This window comes from Moschus berezovskii, chromosome 17 (assembly GCF_049115385.1).
Source record: "Moschus berezovskii isolate FMDL1 chromosome 17, NW_MosBer_1.0, whole genome shotgun sequence".
Lineage (NCBI taxonomy): Eukaryota > Metazoa > Chordata > Mammalia > Artiodactyla > Moschidae > Moschus > Moschus berezovskii.
Window position 1 is genome coordinate 41399263 of NC_142476.1, and position 25322 is coordinate 41424584.

Here is a 25322-nt window from a genome sequence, read left to right on the forward strand (position 1 = left end):
CCACCTAACTTTTTTTCTTCTCTCAAATCTTGGGTTGATAATGCCTCCACAAACCAGTATTTCTGTCAATTGTTTTATGGTGGGGGCGGGGCGGGAAATGACACACCTCGTGCCATCCTATCTCAAGAATGCAAACTGTGGAAGAGGGGCCTGGTGAAACTCCCTCAGCCTTGAGGTGTCTCTTTTATCTGATTAATACCTTTCTAACAGACATAAAACACCTTGCTAAAAACTAGCACTCTTTCTGTCCCCTTCTGATGTCTGTGTCAGAAGCTTTCCCTATCTCTATTAAACTTTAATAAAACTTTGCCACACAAAAAACTCCAAGTAGTCAAGCCTCGTCTCTGACCCCAGATGGAAATCCTCTCCTCTGGAGGACACAAATCCTGCTGTTAACACAAGCCTCACAGCAGCAACCTTTCAATGTGGTACTCCTTTACTGAGGCTGCCATAGCAAAGTGCCACGAACTTGCTGTCTTAGAACAAGATAACAGTATTCTCTCATAGTTCTGGAGGCCAGAAGCCTGATATCAAGATGCCAGCTCCCTCTGACGTGCTGAGCAAGGCTCTCATACAGACCCCTCTCCTCGGTCCTGGTTCCCTGGCTCGTAGCAGCGCAGCTCCAGTCCATGTTGTTAGGCGAACCACTGACCGAAACCGCCGACCCTGGCCAGGCACCATAGTAGCCACTTGCATGAGGTATCTTAAACAGGAGGTCCTGGTAAGGAACACAGAACTAACAAGCTACCACCAACCACAAGAATTCAGCAAAGGTCAAAAGGAGAGGGAAACGACAGTGCATGTGTCCTACCAACCTCCCAGAATCCTCGCTGGAATCCATCTTGGCTGATGTGCACCACCAGTCCGGTCAGAGACAACTCGGAAATTAACCCCATCACAGTAAAACCCGAGACTGTGAGCCATGCGGTAGAACCGTTATGGGTTCCCTCACCCTGTTGCCCTCTGCCCAGGTGCCTTTTCCTAGTAAAGGCTCTTGCTTGGTCAGCTTGTGTGTCTCCATGGACAACTCTTCCAAGCGTTAGACAAGAGCCCCCTCTCAGGCCCTGGAAGGGGTCTCCTTTCCTGTAACACTATGGCATTCTCCCTGTGTGCATATCTGTGTCTAAATCCCCCCCTTTATAAAGATACCTATCATGATGGATGAGGGGCCTGCCTGCTTCAGTTTGACATCATCTTAACCAGTTATTTCCAAATGAGGCCACATGCTGAGACACTTGGAGAAGGAAATGGCAACCCACTCCAGTACTCTTGCATGGAAAATCCCATGGATGGAGGAGCCTGGTAGGCTACAGTCCATGGGGTTGGGAAGAGTCGGACATGACTGAGCGACTTCACTTTCACTTTTCACTTCCATGCATTGGAGAATGAAATGGCAACCCACTCCAGTATTCTTGCCTGGAGAATCCCAGGCATGGGGGAGCCTGGTGGGCTGCCATCTATGGAGTCGGACAGAGTCAGACACGACTGAAGCGACTTAGCAGCAGCAGCAGCAACAGCTGCGACACTGGGGATTTGCACATCAAAGTACTTTTATTGTTGTTGAGGAGACAGAACTCCCCTCCTAACACAAAAATAACAGGAACCATACAAGACCTTGCAAAGCAGAGTTCGTTAAGAGCAGTAACTCTGGAAACAACCCTGGCCAGCAGCAATAGAACACACTGTGAGATCCACCCCGGGTGAACTGGGTGGTGACGAAGATGAGTGACCTACAGCTTGTGCAAGAGTGTGGATGGGTCTCTTACACAGCTGGGAGGGAGGAAGACACGAGCACACGCTGCTTCCCTTCGTCCTTCCCCTGCCCAGGTGGGCAGGATCCACAGTGGCCCAGACTGGGCATCAGAGCCTGCGTGGGGGAAGGCAGTGAGCCCGAGTTGGGTAAGAGAGTCCAGCCAGGGCCAGGGTGGGGGTCGATGTCCACAGTGTGCTCCACCCGCTTAAGCCTGTGAGGCCTGACAGGGCATTGCTGCTGCTGCTGCTGCTAAGTCACTTCAGTCGTGTTCAACTCTGTGTGACCCCAGAGACAGCAGCCCACCAGGCTCCTCCGTCCCTGGGATTCTCCAGGCAAGAACACTGGAGTGGGTTGCCATTTCCTTCTCCTCATCATCTCCCGACAAAATACTTGTCCATTACAAAGGCTGAATCTTCCCAGGGGAGATGCAGGCAGACACCACCTTAAACAAGTGGTCAGAGCAGAGTGACATGTGGCACCACTTCTGTGACCTTCCTGCCAAAGACACGTAATGGGAATTTGATTTCGAGGAAACACCAGACAAACCCAAACGGAGGGGTTTTCCACAAAAGCCACTGGACTCTAACCTTCAAAGGTATCAAGATCATGGAGTCAAGGAAAGCCTGACTTGGAAGAGACTGAATAAACACATTAATAGCTCAGTGTGGTTGGGGAGCCCAGACTGGACCCTTTCTGGTCTGTGACTTTATAGGATCAACTGGCAGAAGGTGTTTGTCTGTGGCCAGTGATCAGATGTCCTGACATGTCCGAGTCATCCTCCCGACTCTGACGGTCCTGTGTGATTGTGCTGGAGACTGCCCTAATGTGTAGGAAATGCGAACGGAAGTGTCTGCAGGTGACAGAGCATCACGTAGGCAACTTATTCTCAAATACTCCAGGAAGACAAGGTTTTTGATGCTGAACTTGCAACTTTTAGGTAAGCTCGAGATTATTTCAAAAATTAAAAAGAATACACAGTGTTATTCCATTTATATACATATATGGATTAAAACAGGTGAAACTGTTTAGAAATGGTAAAACTAAAGAAAATCAAGAAGTCAGGCTGTGGTCATGGGGAAGGGGGTCTGCTGTGGGGCAAGGGAGGGGTTGGGGCACTCGGGGTGCTGACAAGGTTCCATTTCTGGCCTTGGGCACTGGCTACCGATGCAGTACTGTGAATCCCCGCACAAGCGTCTGCAGAGACAACTATCTGGGAATTCCCTCAGTTGTCGGTACCAGGGCAGGCCCGCCCATAACCTAGTTCAGTACTTGGTTCACAGTGGATGTTCAAAGAGTGTTTGCCCGATACATAATGTGAGCACATAAAACGAATATTTGTTTATGGAAAACAAAATAATAACAGGTTTCCAGAAACAGGCTAATCATTACAAACCAAACTGAGATGATCTTGGAATTCCTTCCTTGGCCCGGGCACTCCGGGTTCCTCCTCACCAGCCCGCTTGCCCTCGAGTTTTGCTCAACGCTTTCCTAGATGTGCAAGGACAGCATAGCCACGTCCGCCCAGAACCTGCACGGAGCCCGGAACCCAGGCTGCACCTGCACGCCGGGGTTCCTGAAACCGGCGGGGGCGGGGCCTGAAACCGATGGGGAGGGTCCTGAAACCCGCGAGGGGGTCGCGAAACCGCGGTGGGGGAGCTGAAACTCGCCGCGGGAACGGGGGGGGGGGGCGCACCTGAAAGCGGCCCGGGGCCGTCCGAAGACCCAGAAATCGGCCGGAGCGACCCCCTCACTAGGAGCTATTTCTCAGGCAGAACTTCCACGGCGGAGGCGCTGATTTGTGCCTCGGGGGTGGCCAGAGTTCCCAAACCCAACCGCAGGCTCCGGGGCCAACGGACCCGCCTGTCAGCGGCCCCGCCGTGTCCGAGCAGCGCGGGATCTGGGCGGAGAAGCTCCTCGGAGTCCGCTGGCTGCTGGGTTTGGAGTGGGTAGCTCCATGGCAACGGATGGCTCCATCGCAAGGCGGGGGTGCCCGCTCATCCCCGCCAAGGCGATGGCTGGCCCCGGCGGCGCCCCTGCGCAGGCGCAGTGCTACCGAGGAGGCAAAGTGCAACCGGAGCGAGGGACGGACGGACAGATGGACGGTGGAACGCTGCTGGTGGTTACTGCCGGAGACCAGCGCGCTGGGCCGAGCAGAGACTGCGAACGGAGGGTTGCGGGGCACCCGTACTACCAGGCTGTGGCGGAGGAGACTGACGCTGCTTGGTAGTACGGCTGCAACACCAGGCTGCCTTCCCTGGTTTGGCCCAAGCGGGTTGAAGAACGGATTCAGTTATATTCAGTTCAGTTCAGTCGCTCAGTCGTGTCTGACTCTTGGCGACCCCATGAATCACAGCACGCCAGGCCTCCCTGTCCATCACCAACTCCCGGAGTTCACTCAAAGTCATGTCCATCGAGTCGGTGATGTCATCCAGCCGTAGTTGTTAATTTTAGTGACTGTAGAGTTCACGTAAAATAGAGGTTTCTCACTTCTCTTTTTGAGACCAGAGACCTGGAGCAATATGCCACGCTGGGCTGGAGCTGAATTGAGTCCTCCCTGCTCACTGTGCACGTCCCACCTTGTCTGGGGTCAGCGTAGTACATTTCCACCTGTCCCGAGGGTGTGTGTTTGCAGTCTGGACTCAGGGTGTGAGGAAGGTGTTGAGTCCTGCCCCAAAGCCACAGGTTCGAGGCCTCGCACCAAGGCCATAGAAGCGGAGCCCATGACCAAGGTCACCTCTGAAACTGACTGAACCCCTTTGTAACTTGCCCAAAGCCCCTGATGATCTCTTAAGTAGCTTCCTGACTCCCAATTAGGCAGATGCCCACTCTAGTAAGCACCCTATAGAGCCCCAACCAACCTAAAGCCAACCATCCAGCAGAATTTTGTCTTGAGGCTATTAAAAATTGGTTATTAATCCAAGAAAACTGTCTGTTTTCCCTCGTTTGTCAGGAGGTCCACACGCTGTGCTCGCAGTGCCCAACATTATCTCTGCTCTTTGTTCTTAATAAACTGACTCCCTTTTGAAATGCTGTGTCTGGAAATTCTTTTCCAACATGCTCTTGGACTGCCTCAACAGAAGGATCCCTCTAGCCAGTGCAATTGGTGCTGGGCCCTGGACCCCCGGCTGATCAGTGTATTCGCTGACCTCATAGAGCCCAGTAACTTCCAGCACGCCTGCGCCTTGCAAGGCCGCTGGCCCTGCTGGTCAGTCGCTGGCTTTGTCCAGCAGGTCCTGATGCCATGGTGGGAACCAGGAAGTCCTGTAGTTTCATCCTGGGATGGCAAGATCCGTCAGAGCCATCCAGCCTGGCTAAAAGCGCAGCATCTCTTAGGACTGTGAACTTCATCGGGATACCGGTCACCTCTGTAGTCCTGCCACTGCAGTGCTGCCCAGACCTCTTCCTCCTGGACTGAGGAACAGAACTGACTCAGCAGAACAGCCCAGAATAGGTGTTCTAAGAAAAACTGTTATCTTTCTGACCTCACCCAAATTATGGGGTTTCTCCTTTTCAGCTTTGCTTCTCTGGGCCTGTCCATATTAATGATTAATACACTTTCTACTAAAGAACAGAAGGACAACAAAAGGCTGAAAACAGCCCCTGCGTCCACCAGTAGGAGCTGGTTGAGGTACAGCTGCACTGCCAAAGGCTGGGAAAGGTACAAGGACCGTTTCTGTGTTCTGCCCCAGAGTGACCCATGGGCAGAACACATGGTTAAGGGGAAAACACTAAGATGCAGAACAGCTGATACAGTATTTTATCCTAAAAGGGGCAGGGCTACTAAGAATGTACTCCCTTATTTTTTTACATTATAAGGTAACATTACAATGGTTGCCAACCAGGCACAGGAGGGTCAGCAGTAGAAACTATGTTTCTCTAAATGTGCTCATACATTTGGCTTGGAACTGTGTAATTATAAAACCCAAATAAACAAAACAGAGGAAAAAATTCCCAAGATTTGCAAACAAATGGATGTAAAAAGAAGAAACTAATTGTATGTCAGCTTGGTGGCTTAACCAACAGAAAAGGATAATTTCAAGTGACTTTAAAACCCAACAATATTATTGTGCATACCCGATAGACTGTATACTAAAGACAAAAAGAGCTGCAAAGAAATCTTAAATTGTTTCCAGTGATCCTGGTCTTTGTAATAATATTGATGCTGTTATTCTGGGACTGTATAAAGTGGAGTAAAACAAATAAGTAGCATAGTAATATTATGAACCATTATTTTTCACTTGACAGAACAGATAGAAATATAAAATAAATGGAAAAACCTATAATGCTGGAATTGGATATGAAATATTAGTATGAATTAATATAATTTTTAAAATGTATTTCTTAGCTTTGTCCACTGAAAATGCCTAGAACTATTTAATATGGTACCCACTGGACACATGTGGCTATTTAAATTTAACTGAATTAAAGTTAAACACTTGGACAAATATTTATACGCTTATGTTCACAAAAGCACTACACATATCACAATAGCCAGAAGCTGGAAACAACCCAAATGCCCACCAATGGAGGCTGGACAAATGAAATGTGATAGCTACATATGGCGGAATGTTACTGAGCCTTTGAAAAGAATGAAATTCTGACACCTGCTACAACATGGATGAACCTCCAAGATGTGATGCTGAGGGAAACAAGGTAGTCACAAAAGAACAAGTATTATTTGTTTTCACTCATATGAGCTACACAGTCAAGTTTATAGAGACAGAGAGAAGACTGTGGATGCCGGCAATGGGGTTAGGGTGGTGAAGTCTGGGGTGAGTGTTTAGTGGTGACAGAGTTTCAGTCTGGAAAGATGAAAAGGTTCTGGAGGAAGACGGTGGTGATGGCTGCACCACCAAGTGAATGCACTTCCTGCTGCTGAACTGTACACTTAAAAATGGGTACAGGGGTAGTTTCAGTTTTTGTATATTTTACCTCTTTTTTTTTTTTTTTTGGCCATGTCTGGTGCTAGTGGTAAATAATCCACCCGCCAATGCAGGAGACACAAGAGATGTGGGTTTGATCCTTGGGTTGGGAAGATCCCCTGGAGAAGGAAATGGCAACCCATACCAGTATTCTTGCATGGAAAGTCCCATGGACAGAGGAGCCTGGCGGGTTACAGTCCATGCGGCTGCAAAAAGTCGGACACAACTGAGAGACTAACACATGCATGTTATGGGATCTTAGTTCCCTGAGCAGGGGTTGAAAAAGAAATACAAAATTTCTTTTTTTGAAAAAAAAAAAAAAAAAAAGGGATTGAAAAAGCAATGCAAAAGGGCAAAATGGTTGTCTGAGGAGGCCTGACAAATAGCCGAGAAGAGAAGTTAAAGGCAAAGGAGAAAAGGAAAGATACAAGCATCTGAATGCAGAGTTCCAAAGAATAGCAAGGAGAGATAAGAAAGCCTTCCTCAGCGATCAATGCAAAGAAATAGAGGAAAACAACAGAATGGGAAAGACTAGAGATCTCTTCAAGAAAATTAGAGATACCAAGGGAACATTTCATGCAAAGATGGGCTCAATAAAGGACAGAAATGGTAGGGACCTAACAGAAGCGGAAGATATTAAGAAGAAGTGGCAAGAATACAAGAACTATACAAAAAAGATCTTCATGACCCAGATAATCACAATGGTATGATCATTCACCTAGAGCCAGACATCCTGGAATGCTAAGTCAAGCGGGCCTTAGAAAGCATCACTCTGAACAAAGCTAGTGGAGGTGATGGAATTCCAGTTGAGCTATTTCAAATCCTAAAAGATGATGCTGTGAAAGTGTTGCACTCAGTATGCTAGCAAATTTGGAAAAACTCAGCAGTGGCCACGGGAATGGAAAAGGGCAGTTTTCATTCCAATCCCAAAGAAAGGCAATGCCAAAGAATGTTCGAACTACCGCACAATTGCACTCATCTCACACGCTAGTAAAGTAATGCTCAAAATTCTCCAAGTCAGGCTTCAACAGTACCTGAACTGTGAACTTCCAGATGTTCAAGCTGGATTTAGAAAAGGTAGAGGAACCAGAGATCAAATTGCCAACATCCGTTGGATCATCGAGAAAACAAGAGAGTTCCAGAAAAATATCTACTTCTGCTTTATTGACTATGCCAAAGCCTTTGACTGTGTGGATCGCAACAAACTGTGGAAAATTCTGAAAGAGATGGGAATACTGACCACCTGACCTGCCTTCTGAGAAATCTGTATGTAGGTCAAGAAGCAACAGTTAGAACTGGACATGGAACAACAGACTGGTTCCAAATCAGGAAAGGAGTACGTCAAGGCTGTATATTGTCACCACATGTGTCCCACATGCCTGCTGCCAAAAAGCCAAAACATAAAACAGAAGCAGTATTGTAACAAACTCAGTAAAGACTTAAAATATGGTCCACATCAAAAATATCTAAAAAAGGAATTTTTATTTATTTATTTATTTATCTGTTCCAGATCTTAGTTGCAGCATGTGGGATCTAGTTCCCTGGCCAGGGATGGAACCAGGGCCCCTTGCATTGTGAGTGGAGAGTCTTAGCCACTGGACCACCAGGGAAGTCCCTGTAAACTCTATTTCAATAAAGCTGACTAAAAATAAAACAAACCTAGAGAACCCTCTGCATCTACTGGACCACGCATGACCTGGCTTCTGCCTACCTTGCTCCACAACCCTTACTCCCTCCCTCCCAGACCCACTGGCCTAGCCTTGCTCCTGCCTCAGGGCTTTTTCACATTCCATTCTCTGCCCAGAACACTTACCTGGCTCTGGATGGGGCTGCCTTTTCCTCCAGAAAGGACAGAATAGAATCCAAGCCTCAGCTCAGATATTACCCCTCAGGATGGTCCTTCCTGTCTGGACTGCCCACCCTCCTCATTACTTTTATCGTTCTCCTCATTATTTTTATCTTTCTGAGATTCCTTCCCAGCATGCATTATATGTGAAATGATCTCTTTTGTCTGTTTTGTTGTTGTTGTTCAATCGCTAAGTCATGTCCAACTCTTTGGGACCCCATGGACTGCAGAACGCCATGCTTCCCTGTCCTTCACTATCTCCCAGAGCTTGCTCAAACTCACGTCCATTGAGTCAGCGATGCCATCTAACCATCTGATCTTCTGCCACCCCCTTCTTTTCCTGTCCTCAATCTTCCCCAGCATCAGGGTCTTTTCCAATGAGTCGGCTCTTCTCATCAGGTGGCCAAAGTATTGGAGCTTCAGCTTCAGCATCAATCCTTCCAATGAATATTCAGGACTGATTTCCTTTAGGATGGACTGGTTGGATCTCCTGGCTGTCCAAGGGACTCTCAAGAGTCTTCTCCAGCACCACAATTTGAAAGTATCAGTTCTTCAGCACTCAGCCTTCTTTATGGTCCAACTCTCACATCCATAGATGACTACTGGAAAAACCATAGCTTTGACTATACGGACCTTTGTTGGCAAAGTAATGTCTCTGCTTTTTGATACACCATCTGTGTTTGTTGTAGCTTGTTTGTTTACTCACAACTGTCCCTGTTCTTCCTTCTAGAAAACTAGAAAACGAGGCCACTAAAGGCAGGGACCTTTTCTATCTTATTCAGGCCCAACATCCAGACCAGTACTTCACAGAGTCAGATGAATAATTCCTTAAATGGTTAGATTTTGGTTAAATGAATATCAACCTGTGTTGGGGCCTTTCTTGAGGAAGTTTAATCAACGCATCCATATATCAAGTGTGAAAAAGATTACAGCAAACCTCCTGCTTTTATTTCTCCAACATCCTACCCAGGGGATCAACATGGCAGAGCAGAGAGAGGCTCAGGAAGCCAGGTGCACTTCCTCAGGGGGTCTGGGGAGCACGTCTGCCTGACATCTGGGACACTGCCAGCAGACCCTTCAGGACTTTCACATCGATTCAGCCTTGCTGTGCGTGCCGTGCTAAGTTGCTTCAGTTGTGCCAACTCTGTGTGACCCTTTGGTAGCCTGCCAGGCTCCTCTGTCCATGGGATTCTCCCGGCAAGAATACTGGAGTTGGTTGCTGTGTCCTTCTCCAGGGTTTCTTCCCGATCCAGGGATCAAGCCAGCCTGTCTTATGTCTAACCTGCATTGGCAGACGGGTTCTTTACCACTAGTGCCTCCTGGGAAGCCCTTGATTCAGTCTTGCTGGCCCCTAAATTTGAGTCTCACTTGACAGGCAGCCCTTTGTCAGTAGCGTTAATCTATGTTTAGTGTTTTCCATCAGGTGAAAGAATCACCACTTTAAAAAACATAAAATAGGAGAATAGAATTCTGACTTCTCCTTGTTACATGTGAGCAATCGTACTTGGACATCTATTTACGTTGTGGAGAAAAAATTCTCTAAATGGCCAAGTTTGATTACTTATTGGTCCTCAGGGCCTCGATGACTAAAAGCAGCCATGAAACCCAGCTTCCTCACGCATCCTTTGTTTGAGTAGACATTGATCTCAGGCTGCTGCAAGGATTTTGCATGTGGTCCTTTCTGCCAAGTAGTCTCTGCTTCTCCAAATGAATGAATTCCATCTGGAAATCATGGGATTAATAATTACACTCTAAGCTCAGGAATATTTTTCTGTGTCACTGCCATTTCCTCTATTTGGTGCATTTTCCCAGGAAAATAATAAAACAGCGTCACCAATGTATCAAGCAGGAATTTTAAAATTAGCAAGTGCAGTTTCCCCTCCCAGGTCCCCATGACTCACCTCTGCCTCCTGGGGCCCATCCTGCTGCTGCAAGGGACTCAGGCCAGCTCTCCGCCCAAGCTCTGTACTCGGTGCCACAGTTTCCCAGACGCTGAGAGCAAGCAGCAAAGCCATCACCCCAAAGAAGCAGGGTGAAAACAGGAGCAGGCTGAGGATCTCGAGTCAAGCAGACCCCAAACCATACTTCCCAGCTCCCTAGACACTACCCGTGGTCTTGTCACCCAGAGAAGTAGCGAGTTGGTGACCCTGGGGCAACCGCAGAAGCAGAGTTTCCATACCCTCTAGGGCCAAGTGTGTGACGCTCCGCTCAGCACCATATGGGGAGAACAGAACGCCTCCCTGCACGGAACAGGAGGGAGGGACCGAAGCTGACACCCTGAGCCTGTAACCAGAGCGCTCTGCATATATCGTCCAGCCGAGAAACTGCCGTGTTACCTGTGAAATGAGAGGAAGGGGAGAGTGTGGGTGAGTTAACTAGACCCACAGGGACCACAGGCCTCACCGTTCGGGCCTCCTGTTTTTTCCTGTCTGCAGGCATGGACATCAGGCCCCTGACTGAGGTCTCGGTGTCCGGGTACAGGGATGGGACCATCATGTATCTGGGCAAAGAGCACAGACCTTGCCTGAAGTGGACAGAGGCCCTTCGTCTGATTGATTTGGAAAGTTTCAGCACAGTCAGACATGGTGTGTGGAGTTCTACTTCCCCTCTTAAAAAAATCACAAGAGTGAATAAAGATGGGGAGAACCTACACTATTTTCCAGAGAATGTGGGAGAGCCTGAGCACATACTAATTAGACCTCTGTCTTTAGTGAAGACAGTCCATTGAGATTCTTTGTAACGGGTTCGGCCATGTGGACTTGTGCTCAGGACGCCCAACGCTGAGCAGCCCCTCCTTCAGCAGATGAATAAAACAAAGCCGGGAGAAGTTACTCCCTGAGGCCACACAATCAGTTAGGAGCAGGACTGGAACTAGTTCCCAGACCTCTGACTTGGGCTCATTTCCTGAATTATCAAAAAGAGGGGAGAAGTGAACTGTTAGCACTTCCCGGGGGCTTGCCCCAGCAGCAGGTTGACCACCCAGCACTGAGGTCCTGGTTTCCTGACCTTTGGTGGGGTTTCCTCATCCTGGGGTGTCTGGAGCTTGTCTGGGTGAAGCAGAAGACGAGGCCGGGGAGACCAATGTGGGGCACATCATGGGCTGTGACTGAGGTTCGGGAGTGTGACTAAGTGATTCTTGAGGAAGGAGCAATGAAACTTCTCATTCTTGAGATCCAAGCTGAAGTTAATTAGGGGCAAAGCAGAACTGGAATAAAGCTTGTAGACTCTGGGGGAGAAATTTTGATTTAAGGTCAGTGAACAGCGGGCACCCCAGGAAGAGGTGAGAGGGAGGTGTGGTGTCACGGGACCTGCTGGGCACTGCTTGACCTCTTTCTCTAGTCCTGGCTTTGAGTCCTGCTTCCTCCAGGGCTCGAGGAAGAGAAGGTAATTGCTCTTTATTTTTTTGTTGTTGTTTCTTAGACTGCACCATGCACTCCAGTAGCTTCCCTAGTGGCTCAGACAGTAAAGAATCTGCCTGCAGTGCAGGAGACCCAGGTTTGATCCCTGGGTTGGGAAGATCCTCTAGAGAAGGGAATGACAACCCACTTTGGTATTCTTACCTGGGAAATTCCATGGACAGAGGAGCCTGGCGGGCTACAGTTCATGGGGTCACTAAGAGTCGGACACGACTGAAGGAGCTTAACACACACATACACGTAGCATGTGGGATCTTGTCCCTCCGCCAGGGAAGAATTCTCCAACCAATACACTGGGAGCATAGACTCCTAACCAGTGGACTGCCAGGGAAATTCCAGAAGAGATGCTCCCCAGCACTCTGAGCTACAACTGAGACACCTGTGCAGGGAGTTCTCCACGGAAAGCTCAGTATTAATGTTATGCCTCAGATAATAGAGGAGCGTGTAGAAAACAGCAATAATCTGGTTCACTCTGAACCAACTGAATCAGGTGATTCAAGGTCAGCAATATTTCTCAGAGGCGCTCAGCACCTGGATCTTCTCAGATCCAAGAAAAGTGTGTGACAGGATTGCATGAAGCAGGGCACCCAAAGCCAGTGCTCTGGAACAACTCAAAGGGATAGGGTGGGGAGAGTGGGAGGGGAGGTTCAGGATCGGGGGGCCACATGTATAACTGTGGCCGATTGATGTTCAATGGCAAGCCACTCCAGTACTTTTGCCTGGAAAATCCCATGGATGGAGGAGCCTGGTAGGCTGCAGTCCGTGGGGTCGCTAAGGGTCGGACACGACTGAGCGACTTCACTTTCACTTTTCACTTTCACACATTGGAGAAGGAAATGGCAACCCACTCCAGTGTTCTTGCCTGGAGAATCCCAGGGATGGGGGAGCCTGGTGGGCTTCTGTCTATGGGGTCACACAGAGTCGGATACGACTGAAGTGACTTAGCAGCAGCAGCAGTACGGCAAAAACCATCACAATATTGTAGAGTAATTTTCTTCCAATTTTTAAAAATATAAAGTGTGACAGGGAGCCAAGCACAAGAGCCAGAGCCTGGACCAGCATGGAGACCAGAACTTGGCGCCGTGCAACCCCGAGTAGCCCTGAGCAGGTCTGACCACACCTGCTGTGCTGGCTGTGGTTGACTCTGAGCTGAAATTTTCCCACAGTTATTAAGCACCTATCGTAACAGAGGCTGTTAGACCCAAGGGCTGCTTTGAAGAAGCAGACAGACAAGATCTCGATCCAGAGGAGGAATAAGGAAAAGGATCCGCTCTCCACACTTTCTCCTGGATTAATTTCTCAACTTCCCATCAAGCCTGTAGGAGGACATGTGGGAATGTGTCCAGAGAAGCACCCAGGACACCATAACAGGCCCAGAAGATCCTCCCAAGAGGCGGGGTTGGGGGGCGGGGAGAGGCACTTGTGCTGGGACCTGTCTGCCTGTCTTAGATGTGGGTGGCTTTAAGAAAGCAAGCTGAGTGGGTCTCAGCTTTGGTCCATGGCCCTCAGGACTGGAAATTCCCAGCAGTGAATCGCTTTCTACCTCCCCCCACTCCACCCCCACTAAGGCCAAGTGTTCACAGTCACCCACAGGACCCAACCCACTGCCAGACCAGTTTGCCCAGTTTTAAGATGAGGTGGTTGGACGGCATCACCGACTCGATGGATGACATGAGTCTGAGCAAGCTTTGGGAGTTGGTGATGGACAGAGAAGTTGGTGACGGACAGTGCTGCAGTCCTTGGGGTCGCAAAGCGTCGGAGGCGACTGAGTGACTGAACTGTACGAGACGCTCACTTCTGGTTGTCAGATGATATTCAGTCCAGAAGTTAATGGACGAGACTAAACCATTGAAGTCTGTGGTCAGTTTTTGGCGGAAACTGCAGAGCTTTATGTTGAGAAAAGTCATCCTAGAGAATTCGAAGCCTTGGCCTTTTCAGCAGGTCCGTGGGGGTGATGGTGGGGATGGGATGGGGTGAGATGGGGGCGTCATCTCCTCAGAGCCAGGCCTTCCGCTTGCCCTCGGACGGCATGTGGGCAGGTGTGGTGGAGCTTGGCCGGGCCAGGCGGAGAAGTCCTTGCGTCGGGCGACCAGCGCGGGGTTCTGACTGCGGAACCGCGGGCAGCGGAGCGGCAGCACGGCCACCCCCGCTCCGCTCACCGCCCACCCAGCCTAGGTGGGCGAGGCGCACGCCTTAGGGTTTTGGAAGGAGCTGTGCGTGTTGGGGGGAGGGATCTCGTCCGGTGGAAGGTGGAGGCTTCTGAGGCGCTGGAACCCTCGTCACCCTGAACCTGCTCCTGGGGGCCGTGACCCCACAAATAGCCGACCTCCAACTTTTCCCAGGGCCGAAGTCCTGCCGCGCCCGTCAGTCCGCAGGCGTCTGGCCGGCAGCGGGAGGCCGCGTCCAGGCGAGTCTTTCGCCTGGGTCGCCTCCGGACAGACGCGCGGAGGGACCGTTTGTGGTCGGCAAGGGCAGTAGCGACCGGACGGGGCGTGCCAGACCCCCCGGGGGACCGCGGCCCTCGGGGAGGGGCTGGCAGAGGGGGCGGGGCGCGGCAGGCGGGGCGGCCCGAGTTGGGGGGCGGGGCGGCCGGCGCGGGGGGCGCGGCCCGGTTCGGGGCGGGGCGGCTCCGGGCTCCGCGCTCCATCCGCCCTCGCTCCCGCGCCGCGCGCCCTCCAGCTCCCACCCGCCTGTGCCGCCGCCGCGGCAGCCGGCGAAGCAACTTCCGAGCGCCCGCGACCGCCGGACCCCGGCGCCGCCCCCGGCCCAGCGCACCGCCGGCCGAGGCCATGGACGCGCTGGCCTGGCTGCTACCCCCGCTCCTGCTGCTCTGCGCGCAGCACAGCGGCGCCAGGTGAGCGAGAGCCGGTCCGCCCTGCGGCCGCCCTCGATGCGGATCCCGCGCCGCCGCGCCCGGGCTGCGAGATGGAGTCCCGCGCGAACCCTGGTCTTCAGGGCCCCGGTCTGTCCCCCGCCCACCGGTTCCCACCGTGTCTGCCCCCATCCCCTCCTCCACGACTCTCCCCCCGCCGGCCCTCCTCTCTCCAAACTCGCCGCGACGATGCCCTTGGGCGCGGGCAGCGGCGTGTTCTAGGTTCCGGCTGCCCCGGTGCTGTCCGCCGTCCCGGTGCTGAACCCGGCCGCGGGGCCGGTCGAGGGCATCACAGCAGCTCTCCGTTCCTCCCTAGCCCGGGTTCTCCTGCTGAGCTGGGGTTCCTCGGCTCCAGCCGCCACTTGGCCGGCCCCTGGCTGGCTGGTGTCCTTCCAGGCGCAGCTTGAGAGCTCAGCATGGAAGAAAGGAGGGGTCCTGAGAACACGGGGAGCAGATTGTGCCCCTTCCCCTGACAGCATCGCTCCCCGCAGCAGCTTCTGTGCAGCTAGCAGTCTGGGGTGGACACGAAGGCTCGTCCTCATAGCGGGTCTGGTTGTGGGTCTCCCTTCTGGGACCATTTCAAATGCCACCCAACTCTAGAGCATGCAAGTGGGGGAGCCAGGTGCCCCTGGCAGGAGAGACTCAAGATTTCTCCTTAATTCTGTCAGGAGAGCTGATGAGGCGCCCTGTCTGCCCTAGAGAGGGAAGCGGCTAAGAAGAAAGGTCCCTGTGCTGGGGCTCCCTCGCTGGCTCCCAAGGCCAGTGCAGTCCCAGCTCGCTTTTTGCATCTCTGCAGGCTGGACTTGATGTGGGCCCCGGGTCACCCAGTGTCCTGAGCACTGAGTCTGGTCACCTTTGAGGGGCCTTTTTGGAAATCAGCTCGGTGCAAGGGCTGCAGAAAAAGCAGAGCAAAACCAGCTCTCCCCACCCCTTTCCCCAGCATTCCAGACTTCTTGGTCAACCAGCTGATGCCCTAGACTTTAAAAGCTAGAAATGGTTGAACGCTGACCTGTGTTTTGGCTATAGGTGCTTGGTCAACATGTAGCATGGCTCTGTGTGTGTGTGTGGTCACACCTTCCTTGTTGGTGGGTAGGCGTAGAGTCAGGAGGGCCTGGGTCTGGATGGAAAGGCGGACATCCCGCTGAGGTCACAGGCAGTGCTGATGTGGCCCCTGTCCCATGCCTTGTTTTTATCAAGCCCAATGGGCTTCTCCTCTCTCTTCTCCCGTTTCATGGTTCCAGGAAGGACAAAGTGTCCTGGTGTGGCCATGGGCAGATGTGCTGGGAGCTGGGGGAGTGGGGTCAGCTGCTGGCTCAAGCCCTCAGTCTTGTAGCCCCACTTCTGAAATACAAGCTGCTCTGAACTCCCAAATCTGACACCGAAACTCACCTGGCAGCAAAGCCTGCCCTGCTCATTTTGTCTTTATTCATGCTACTCATGGGACATATTTACATGTTTGCTGCTGGAAAATTCTCCAAACACCTCTTTCCCCCAACCAAGTCCATAAGTGCCTCATATCGCCCTTCTCCGGTCTACAGTGTTCTGAACTCTGGCTCCATCTGGATCCTAGGTTGTGGGGTGAGGGGGACCTGTCTGACTGCAGGAAGGCTGAGGCCCCAGTTGGGACAAGAACCTCCAGGCTTTGGGGGCCTTCGTCCATTCAGGCCTCCTTTCCCATCTGCTCTGTGTCCCTCTGCTCAAAAACCGGAGAAACAGGGTCCTCACTTCCTTCGTCACCTCCCCCCACTGGGGCAGTGTAGGGGTGGACCGTGGGGCTGAGGGAAGGGCCTCTCTGCTGCAGCTACTAAGCCAGATCCCAGGATTTCCTGGTGGGATGAGAAGGGAGTGAGCCTCACGGACTTTGTGTGTCGGGTCAAGGCCATGCATCCCTGAGTTTGAAGGTCGGCTCACACAGCGGCCACCCAAGCTTGCCGGCTGCACACCTGAGTGGGTGGCCTCCCCAGCTGCTGGCACCTCCGTCTCCCTGGAGAAGCTGCGCCTGCAGCTCCTGCCCGCCTTCACCTCCTGTGCGAGCATCATGGTGTTTGCCTTGGTAACTGAGGTGCCAGCACGGTGGTGGCTGCTCTAGAAGCAGAGCTGGCAGGGGTCTGTGGGCTCGCGTGTGCATGGGGGAGGCTCCTGGGGGGCGCCTGCCACCTCACTCAGCTACGCCCACCTTCCCTTCCAGTCCCCAGGGGCACAGGCAAATGACGAGTGCGAACAGGAGAGGGCGGGGCTTGGCTACACCAGGGGTAGCCAGGGTGGAAGCTGCCTGTGATTTCAAGGCACCTGCTTCGTTCAGGAGCTTGAGCCTGTCGTGTCTCTGAGCTCTAGGCCAGCGCCGGCCAGACCCCTTCTCAGGACAAGGTCAATGTCCCTGCTTTCTAACTCCATGCAGAGCTCCCCGCAGTGGAACTGGTTCCCGGCCCACCCTCACTGACTGCCTGAACCAGTGGAGGTGGGCGGGGTCCTCCAGGACTCAGAGCAGCACAGCTCTCGGGCCGCCCCAGCCCCCACATCCCTTGATGGCTGCAGAAATAGCCATCCTCATCCCAGGTGAGATGTGACCCAGGGGAGCCTGCTCCCTTCTCACCCCTGGAGACGGCAGAGGCTGACTGGGGTCCTGACACTTTCTGGCAAGCTTCAGGGAGGTGCTGCCCTTGACCTTGCCTGTGTGCCCCTGAGTGGATGTGGGGGCCCTGACCAAGGGCAGGTGTGTCCACCTGTGTGCCAGCCTGAGCTCAGGAAGGATGGCGTCTCCTAACAGCCTGGCTGCAGGTAGGCCAGCTGCTACGCAAGATGGCATCTGGGCCGGTCCAAAAATAAAGCCTTATTCAATCCCTTCACATCCGACCTTCAGGGTGACCTCCATTTGCATTTTTAATTGTGCTTTACTAGGGATCAGGGCTTCAGTTAATTCTGTCTTTTACTTTGTCACCAAAGAACCTGCCCTGTCCACATACCCGACCCAGCCTTGCCTGGAGGGATCCCGTGGGCCTGCTGGGTGGGGCGGGCTTCTCGGGGCTCACTAGCTGAGGACCTCCTGTCATGGTCAGCCTCCTCACAGGCACCCAGCCTGGTGCTTCCCAAGCCCCCGGCAGCCCCCAGGGCTTCTTGAGCCCACCTGTGTGGATGGCTTCAGAGCTGGTCCAGCAGGTTGCTCAGCCCCATTGACTGCATCGGAGCTTGCTCCTGGCCCCTCCCTCTCTTCCCACCCCTCCCTCCCCCGCCCCCCCCATTGGTCTGGACTAGGCCCCTTCCCATCTCCATGGCCTGGCCAACCCAGCCCAGCTTCCCCCACCTCCACAATGGGTCGTCAGTTTATCCCAGAACACTCCCCAGCCCCTCCCTCACCAGTACCAGTTCCCCCCCTCGCTCCCCATCCACCCCTCTCCACTCTCTGCCCAATGCCTCCTGCTGCCCTCCAGGCCGCTCCCAGGGCCCCCCATGCAGAGCCCTTGCCCGCCTCCCCTCTTCTTGTCCCCAACTCCCATTCTCTCTCTTTGGGCTCTGATGTCACTTTCCCCAGGGGGCCGGTAGGGGGTGGCTGTCCCTGCCTCCCCAGCCGGAGGACTCCTGACCTCACCTTTCAGTGACTTTGTTCACCCTCACAGCCCTCGAGTTGTCACCCCTCATGGACACTGACCATGCTGGGCTTGGCCCACAACTGCCCTTGCCTGGCTCAGCCACATCCCTGGAGTAGGGTGGTACTGAGGGTCTCGCCTGCCAGATGAAGGGTGGATGAAAACAGGAGTGACCAGGCAGCTTCCTGCAGAGCCAAGAGCAGGACCAGGAGAGGGATGGGGTCAGTGGAGGTGGGGGAGTCAGCTTGAAGACATGGGTATGGTCAGTTAGGGCTGGAGAAAGGTGGGGGCAGAGGGCAAGGTCTGGAGGGTGAAGCAGGTTTCTAAGAGGGGAGATGGGAGAGAAGAGTCAGGAAGCACTGGCAGCCTGGGGGTGCTGGGGTGAGGGCAGAGCTGGGAGGGGTGGGCAGCAACCCCGAGGGGGCCCAGTGGGACCAGGGGCAGAGCTGGGAGGGGTGGGCAGCAACCCCAAGGGGGCCCAGTGGGACCAGGGGTCTTCTCAAGGTGGCCAGAAGGGCTCAGAGAGGGGACCTGGGCATGCGGCCACACCTGACTCGGGGACAGGGAGGAACAGCCTCAAGGCTCCTTGCAACCCTCATCCAGACCCAGCCGGTCGTGTCCCCTCTCCCCTGGGCTGTGGCCAGGCTCTGGCCAAGGTGACCCAGAGCCCTTCTCTGCTCAAGGGGATGGAAGTGACTCAGAAGGAAACTCGAGGGTTGCTCGTAAATGTCCCTCCTCCTTCTGGCTGTCTGGTTTAGGAGAAATGCCCCTCCCTCAAGGTGGGCCAGAAAAAGAAGTGGGTGTGAGGGTCCCATGGCTGCTGTAACAGTGGCTGCAAGCTGGGGGATGTAACAGGAATTTATCCTCCAGTAATTCTGGGGACGGAAGTCTGAAGCCAAGGTGTTGGCAGGGCTGGGAGAGTCTGTCCATGCCTCTCTCCAGTCCCTGGGAATGCTGGAATCCCCCGTGTCCCTTGGCTTGTGGCCTCATCACTCAGACCCCCACCTCTGTGGGCACATGGCTTCTCCCTGGATGTCCATTTCCTCTTCTTGTAAGGATATCCATCCTGGATTTGGAGCCCACCTAGTCTAGCATGACTTTATCATAATTAATAACATCTGTTAAGTCCCTATTTCCCATTAGGGTTCCATTCTGGGGTTCTGGGTGAATATGAATCTGGGGGGCACTGTTTTCAAGAGGATGGGTAAGCAGAGGAGAGGTGGGCCAGCAGAGCCACTGGGACATCCGGCACTCAGCATGTCCAGGCCACAGGACGCCTGTGTGTGTGGGTCCCTGTCCGGCACCCCTAGGGACAGATATCACCAGCACCGGCTGACCAGACACGGCCCGTATCTGCTCCGGGGTCACGCTGAGTCCCAGAGGCACGTGGTAATTTAGGGACTTCTGGGGCCTGCCTAGGAGGGAACAGAGCTGGAAGCCAGACTGTGGCCTCCCCATGGGCCCCAGCCCGGCCCTGGATCTCTCCCTCTCCCCAGCCCTTAGCCTCCTGGTCACACATTTTTTTTTCTCCTATCACCTCCTACAGGACACTTGGCCCTCAGAGCTGAATGAGAGGCCATGTGCTCTTCGTGGGGTCCCCTAAGGCCAACTTGTTGAGGAACCCCAGAAGTGGAGGTGCAGGCTGGTTATGGAGGGAGGCTGGGGCCTCTTCCTGACCTGGCATCCACCCTCAGGGCCGGGGTGAGGGGGTGGGGGAAGAGGTCAAGGAGTCCTGGGTCCTGCACCTCCTGGGGTCCCTGTGTCCCCGGAGGGCCTTTTCCCTGTCCACGCCTGGCCTAGCTGCCCAGGACAGGCTCTGTCCCTGGTGCCCTTCCTGTGAGCAGTGGACTTGCGTTTCCAGGGCAATGAATGACATTGGCGACTATGTTGGCTCCAACCTGGAGATATCCTGGCTTCCCAACCTGGATGGCCTGATAGAGGGCTACGCTCGCAACTTTCGGCCTGGCATTGGAGGTGAGAGTGGCTGCCAGACTTGGGCAGACCCTAGGTCCAGCCATGATATGAACCCCGCTGGACTCTGGGCTGGGGCAGACCCTGGGTCCCCAAGAATCTGGTGCATCAGAGCACCAGTCCCCAGGAAGCCAGCTGGGAAGGTGAGTCTGCTCAGGCCTGGGCAGATCTGCATCAAGATAGCCTCCCCTGCCAAGCCCCCAGCTGTTCCGTGTCCTGCCCATGGGGGCATTTGTTGGCTTGGCCGAGTACTCGGGGATGCGCTGGGGCCTGGACTCATCCCAACCTGCCTCCAACCCTGCTCCTTCCTCGCAGGCCCCCCTGTGAACGTGGCACTCGCCATCGAGGTGGCCAGCATTGACCACATCTCAGAGGTGAACATGGTAGGTCCCATAGGCACCCCGGCCCTGCCCCGGCTGTGCGCCCCCAGGAGCGGAGGGGCTGACGGCCCGGCTTCTGTGTCCCCAGGAGTACACCATGACGGTGTTCCTGCACCAGAGCTGGCGCGACAGCAGGCTGTCCTACAACCACACCAATGAGACCCTGGGCTTGGACAGCCGCTTCGTGGACAAGCTGTGGCTCCCGGACACCTTCATCGTGAACGCCAAGTCCGCCTGGTTCCACGACGTGACCGTAGAGAACAAGCTCATTCGGCTGCAGCCTGATGGGGTGATTCTCTACAGCATCCGGTGGGCTGCCTGCAAGTGCCGCTGGGAGCTGGGGGTGGGGTTGGGGGGGACGGGGTGGTATTTATATCCCCAACAACCAGCAGCTGTGCAGGAAGCAGAGGTTGCTGGCCAGCAGCCAGCAGAGGCCGCTTTTTGGTTAACACGTGCCCTTTTCTTTTTAAATTGAGGTGAAGTTCACATAACACCAAATCAAGCATTTAAAAGTGAACAATTCCGTGATTTTAGTACATTCCCCACGGAGTGCAAACACCACCTCCAGCCAGTTCTAACACACTTCACCCTCAAAAGGAGACCCTGTTCCCATCAGCAGTCACCCCCTTCCTTCCTGCTGGCTCCGGGAACCGCCGATCTGCTTTCCAGCTCATAGATTTGCCAATTCTGCACATTTCACACAAAATTAATCCTATGGCACGTGACCTTTCATGTTTGCTTTTTTCCACTTAGTGTAGTGTTTTCAGGGTTCACCTGTACTGTAACATTTATCAGAATTTCCTAACTCTATGGCTGAGCCACAGTCCATTGCGTGGACACACCAGTTTGTGTATCCACTCCTCCATCAATGGACCGCTGTGCTGCTGTGGACACATGTGTATGTGTATTTGTTTGTTTTCTGATACTCGCCATTTAAAAGTGGACTTAGTCGCCAACATTTTAAAAATCAGGAGATTTACACAAAAACCTAAATTATCTTGGAAAACCAGCCTTTTTCCAGGCTGCAGGGTCAGTGGGGACACCTTGAGGCCATCCCCGGTGATAGGTGGGGGGAGGACACTCAGGGTGGACTTGCCTTCTTGGTTCCTGACTTAGACAGGTGTTCTGAAGGATGAGTGAAGTGAACAAAATCCAGTTATTGATCCCTGAAGCAAGACCCACAAATATCTGTAGAGTGGCCACAGTTTCTGCCCAGATGTCAGCAGCTTGCTGACAAAACCAGAGGCAGCCTGGCCACTGCCCCCGCAGCAAGGTCCCACTGGCCGTATGCAGGGGCATCTCTGCCATGGGGGGCAGGGGAGCCACTGGTGGCCCTGGGCTGGCCTCACCCCAGCAGACTGGTGTTGTCTGGGCAGAATCACATCCACGGTGGCCTGCGACATGGACCTGGCCAAGTATCCCATGGACGAACAGGAGTGCATGCTGCACCTGGAGAGTTGTGAGTGTGGCTGGCCTGCCGGTGGGAGGGAAATGTTGCAGGGGGCGGGGGCAGGGGGCAGGAGGCACTGTGGGGGCAGGGCACTGGAGGTGGGGGAAGGGGACTGGGTGGGGAGATGGGCAGGGGGTGCTGGGGGGATGGGGGTGGGGTGCACACAGGGGATGGGGTGGGGCACTAGAGGTGGGGTTGGGGGGCAGGGGGCACTGGGGGAGGAGTGCGCTGGCCTGGGGCTGTGTGGGGAGAGGCGGGGTTGTGGGAGTGGGGCAGTGGGGTGGAGATGGGGAGCAGAAGCATAAGGAAGAGAAGTGAACAGCTTGGCCCTCTTCCCTTGAGTCAGCGCCCTTTGACAGCTGGCCCCAGAGCCCAGATGAGACAGATATCTACGTCATTGTCCAGTATGGCATCCCCTGTGGGCTACCTGGCAAGGGTGGCCTGCACTTTTGCCAGCTCCTCTTGACCTGCCCACCTTTCCAAGGCCCCAGGTGTGGCCCCGGGCTCCTTGCTCCCCGTCTCTGTGTATTGAACCCTGGTATAGTCAGGCAGTCCTGCAGGGGCTGCCAGGGGCTGGGGAGGGGGTGCCAGGCCCTGCAGCCCATCCGCGGCCTCTTCTGCAGACGGCTACTCATCTGAGGACATCGTCTACTACTGGTCCGAGAACCAGGAGCAGATCCACGGGCTGGACAAGCTGCAGCTGGCCCAGTTCACCATCACCAGCTACCGCTTCACCACAGAGCTGATGAACTTCAAGTCGGGTAATGTGGTCTCTTCCTGTGAGCCCTGCTGCTGGTTTTCTAGTGCTTTCCAGGGGGTCCCTAGTCAGCTCTGAGGGCCCTGAGGTTGCAGCTAGAAAATTGCTGGTCAGTGCAGACCATACCCAGCCTAGCTGCTTGGGACAGGCTGGAGTGCAAGCCCAGGTCAGGTTTCCTCCGTCTTGCTCCTTGGCCCTTCATTGCTTCCCAAGGTTTGGGGGGTATCTGGTGAGGTTGGGGGTACCTGGGGGGTGCATTGTCTCCTGGCCTCTCCTGCCCCTTCCCACTCCTGCTGCCCAGTCATTGGAGCCAGTGAGTCCAGACTGGCTCTTTCTTGGTGCTCAGCTGTGCATGGGGAGGGTGGAGAGAAAGGGGTGGGGGACCGTGCCCTGGGAGGGTCCTGGCGGGCCAGCAGCCACACTGGGCTCTCCTTTCCATCCTCTGGTGGCCCCGCAGCAAGGCTGGCCCTTTCCTGACCCGTCAGGCTGTTGGGAGGTGGGGATGAGGGCCCTCCTTCCTTCGGAGACTGACTGTGGCCCTGCTGCTCCCCCAGCCCTCCTCTCCCAGCACTGCTGTGGGTGGTGGGCCTGGTGCTAATGCTGTTGGGGGGTCTCCGGCAGCCGGCCAATTCCCCCGGCTCAGCCTGCACTTCCACCTGCGGAGGAACCGTGGCGTCTACATCATCCAGTCCTACATGCCCTCCGTCCTCCTGGTCGCCATGTCCTGGGTCTCGTTCTGGATCAGCCAGGCAGCAGTGCCCGCCAGGGTATCTCTAGGTAGAGGGCCCTGGCCTGTCCTCCGAGGGAGCTGGTGGGAGGGTGGGAGTTGAGCCTGGACCCGTCCTGAACACTGGCTCACATCCTGGGGCAGAGGCCAGCCACGCCAGACCTGGTAAGAGGAGCCTGACCTGCACTTAGGTTGGGTGGGGTGGCAGGGCTCCAGGGATGGCACCCTCTGTGCCCCCAGGCATCACCACAGTGCTGACCATGACCACGCTGATGGTCAGCGCCCGCTCCTCCCTCCCACGGGCATCGGCCATCAAGGCGCTGGATGTGTACTTCTGGATCTGCTATGTCTTTGTGTTTGCCGCCCTGGTGGAGTATGCCTTTGCTCACTTCAACGCTGACTACCGGAAGAAACAGAAGGCCAAGGTCAAGGTTAAGGAGCAGAGGGCTGAGGTGAGGCTGGGCAGGGCAGAGGACAGCCTCTTCCCCACCCCAGCACTGCCAAGGGCCAGCATTGCCGGCAGGGTGGGGGCATTTTGTCCTGTGCTCAGCCTGGCCCCACTCTCTCCTGCTATGTGGATGGAGCCACTGGTTGGGTTGGGGGTCCCCCCTGCTGGCCACGTTGGGGGCCCTCTGGCTGTCTGGGTTCGATTCCTGCCCTCGCTGTCAGGGTCTGGGTCCCCCCCTGCTGGCTGGGTTGGGGTCCCTGTCCCCCGCTTCCTGGTGCTCAGCCTGCCCCCTCCCCACGCAGATGGACGTGAAGAATGCCATCGTGCTCTTCTCCCTCTCCGCTGCGGGCGTCACTCAGGAGCTGGCCGTGTCCCGCCGGCCATGCCGCGTGCCCGGGAACCTCATGGGCTCCTATAGGTCTGTGGAGGTGGAGACAGGAGAGACAAAGAAGCAGGGGGGCCAGGGGGGCCTCCGTGGGCTTCTCAAGCCCATCGACGCGGACACCATTGACATCTATGCCCGTGCTGTGTTCCCCGCGGCCTTCGCCGCTGTTAATGTCATCTATTGGGCCGCATACACCATGTGAGGCCCGCGGGGGCTTCACCGGCCCAGGACCTCCTAGGGGAAGGATCCCGGGCAGCTCTGAGTGTTTCAGAGGAGGCAGGACCATGGGCCAGATGAAATGAGAGGAAAGCTTCGGCCTCGCTCAGCACCCCCAGGCTCTGACCCCACATTTGCCAGGACCCTGTCTGCAGACACCTCCTCTCCAGCAGCCCAGACGCCTGACCCAGGAGCCAGGCAGGCATGGCCCTGGGAGCGTCACATCAACTTGGAGAAGGATCCTGACTCAGGGACTGGCTCTGTGGGTCTGGACCAGGGAGGGGGAGGAGGCCGGGTGAGGATGGTGCTGAAGTCTCGTGAGACCATGGGAAGGGCATTCCCGGGCCTTGGGTCCCAGCATGAAATAAAACAGAGCCTTTGGCCATCGCTCACACTGTGGCTGTGGCCTCCTCTCCTGGGGCCTGCATGGCCCTCCTCCACCGCGGGCTCCACAGGTTTGGGATAGAGGGGCTCCAGGTTGGGATGTGGGGGCTGAAGGTGTCCCTGGGGCTCATGGCAAGGTGCCACCATGGTGCCTTCTGAATGTGGTGATGGGACAACAGTGGCCACCGAGTCCTCACAAATGCCCAGCCCC

General features: G+C 54.7%; 2 protein-coding genes across 2 annotated transcripts in view; one reads left to right on the forward strand and one right to left on the reverse strand.

Annotated features, from left to right (window-relative positions):
• Window positions 1-3617, reverse strand: part of CFAP74 (cilia and flagella associated protein 74) — an 86930-nt gene extending 83313 nt beyond the window's left edge. Inside the window, exon 1 of the mRNA XM_055419373.2 lies at window positions 3447-3617. The gene's annotated coding sequence lies outside the window, so the exon portion shown is untranslated. The remainder of the gene's footprint in view (window positions 1-3446) is intronic.
• Window positions 3618-14726: 11109 nt separating this feature from the next.
• GABRD (gamma-aminobutyric acid type A receptor subunit delta) lies at window positions 14727-25322 on the forward strand. The gene is made up of 14 exons (XM_088844925.1): window positions 14727-14791; window positions 16688-16862; window positions 16998-17061; window positions 17345-17365; window positions 17495-17587; window positions 20088-20094; window positions 20255-20367; window positions 20680-20747; window positions 20833-21053; window positions 22121-22203; window positions 22818-22955; window positions 23573-23728; window positions 23919-24130; window positions 24429-25322. The coding sequence occupies exons 1-14, from the start codon at window positions 14727-14729 to the stop codon at window positions 24711-24713; spliced, it is 1701 nt and encodes a 566-aa protein (XP_088701051.1). The 3' UTR covers window positions 24714-25322.

Coding starts and splice junctions, on each gene's coding strand:
- GABRD (XM_088844925.1), top strand. CDS start 14,727: ATGGACGCGCTGGCCTGGCTGCTACCCCCGCTCCTGCTGCTCTGCGCG. Junction 17,366..17,494: donor AATAGCCATCCTCATCCCAG/GTGAGATGTGAC, acceptor TGTGCCCCTGAG/TGGATGTGGGGGCCCTGACC. Junction 20,748..20,832: donor ACATCTCAGAGGTGAACATG/GTAGGTCCCATA, acceptor CTGTGTCCCCAG/GAGTACACCATGACGGTGTT.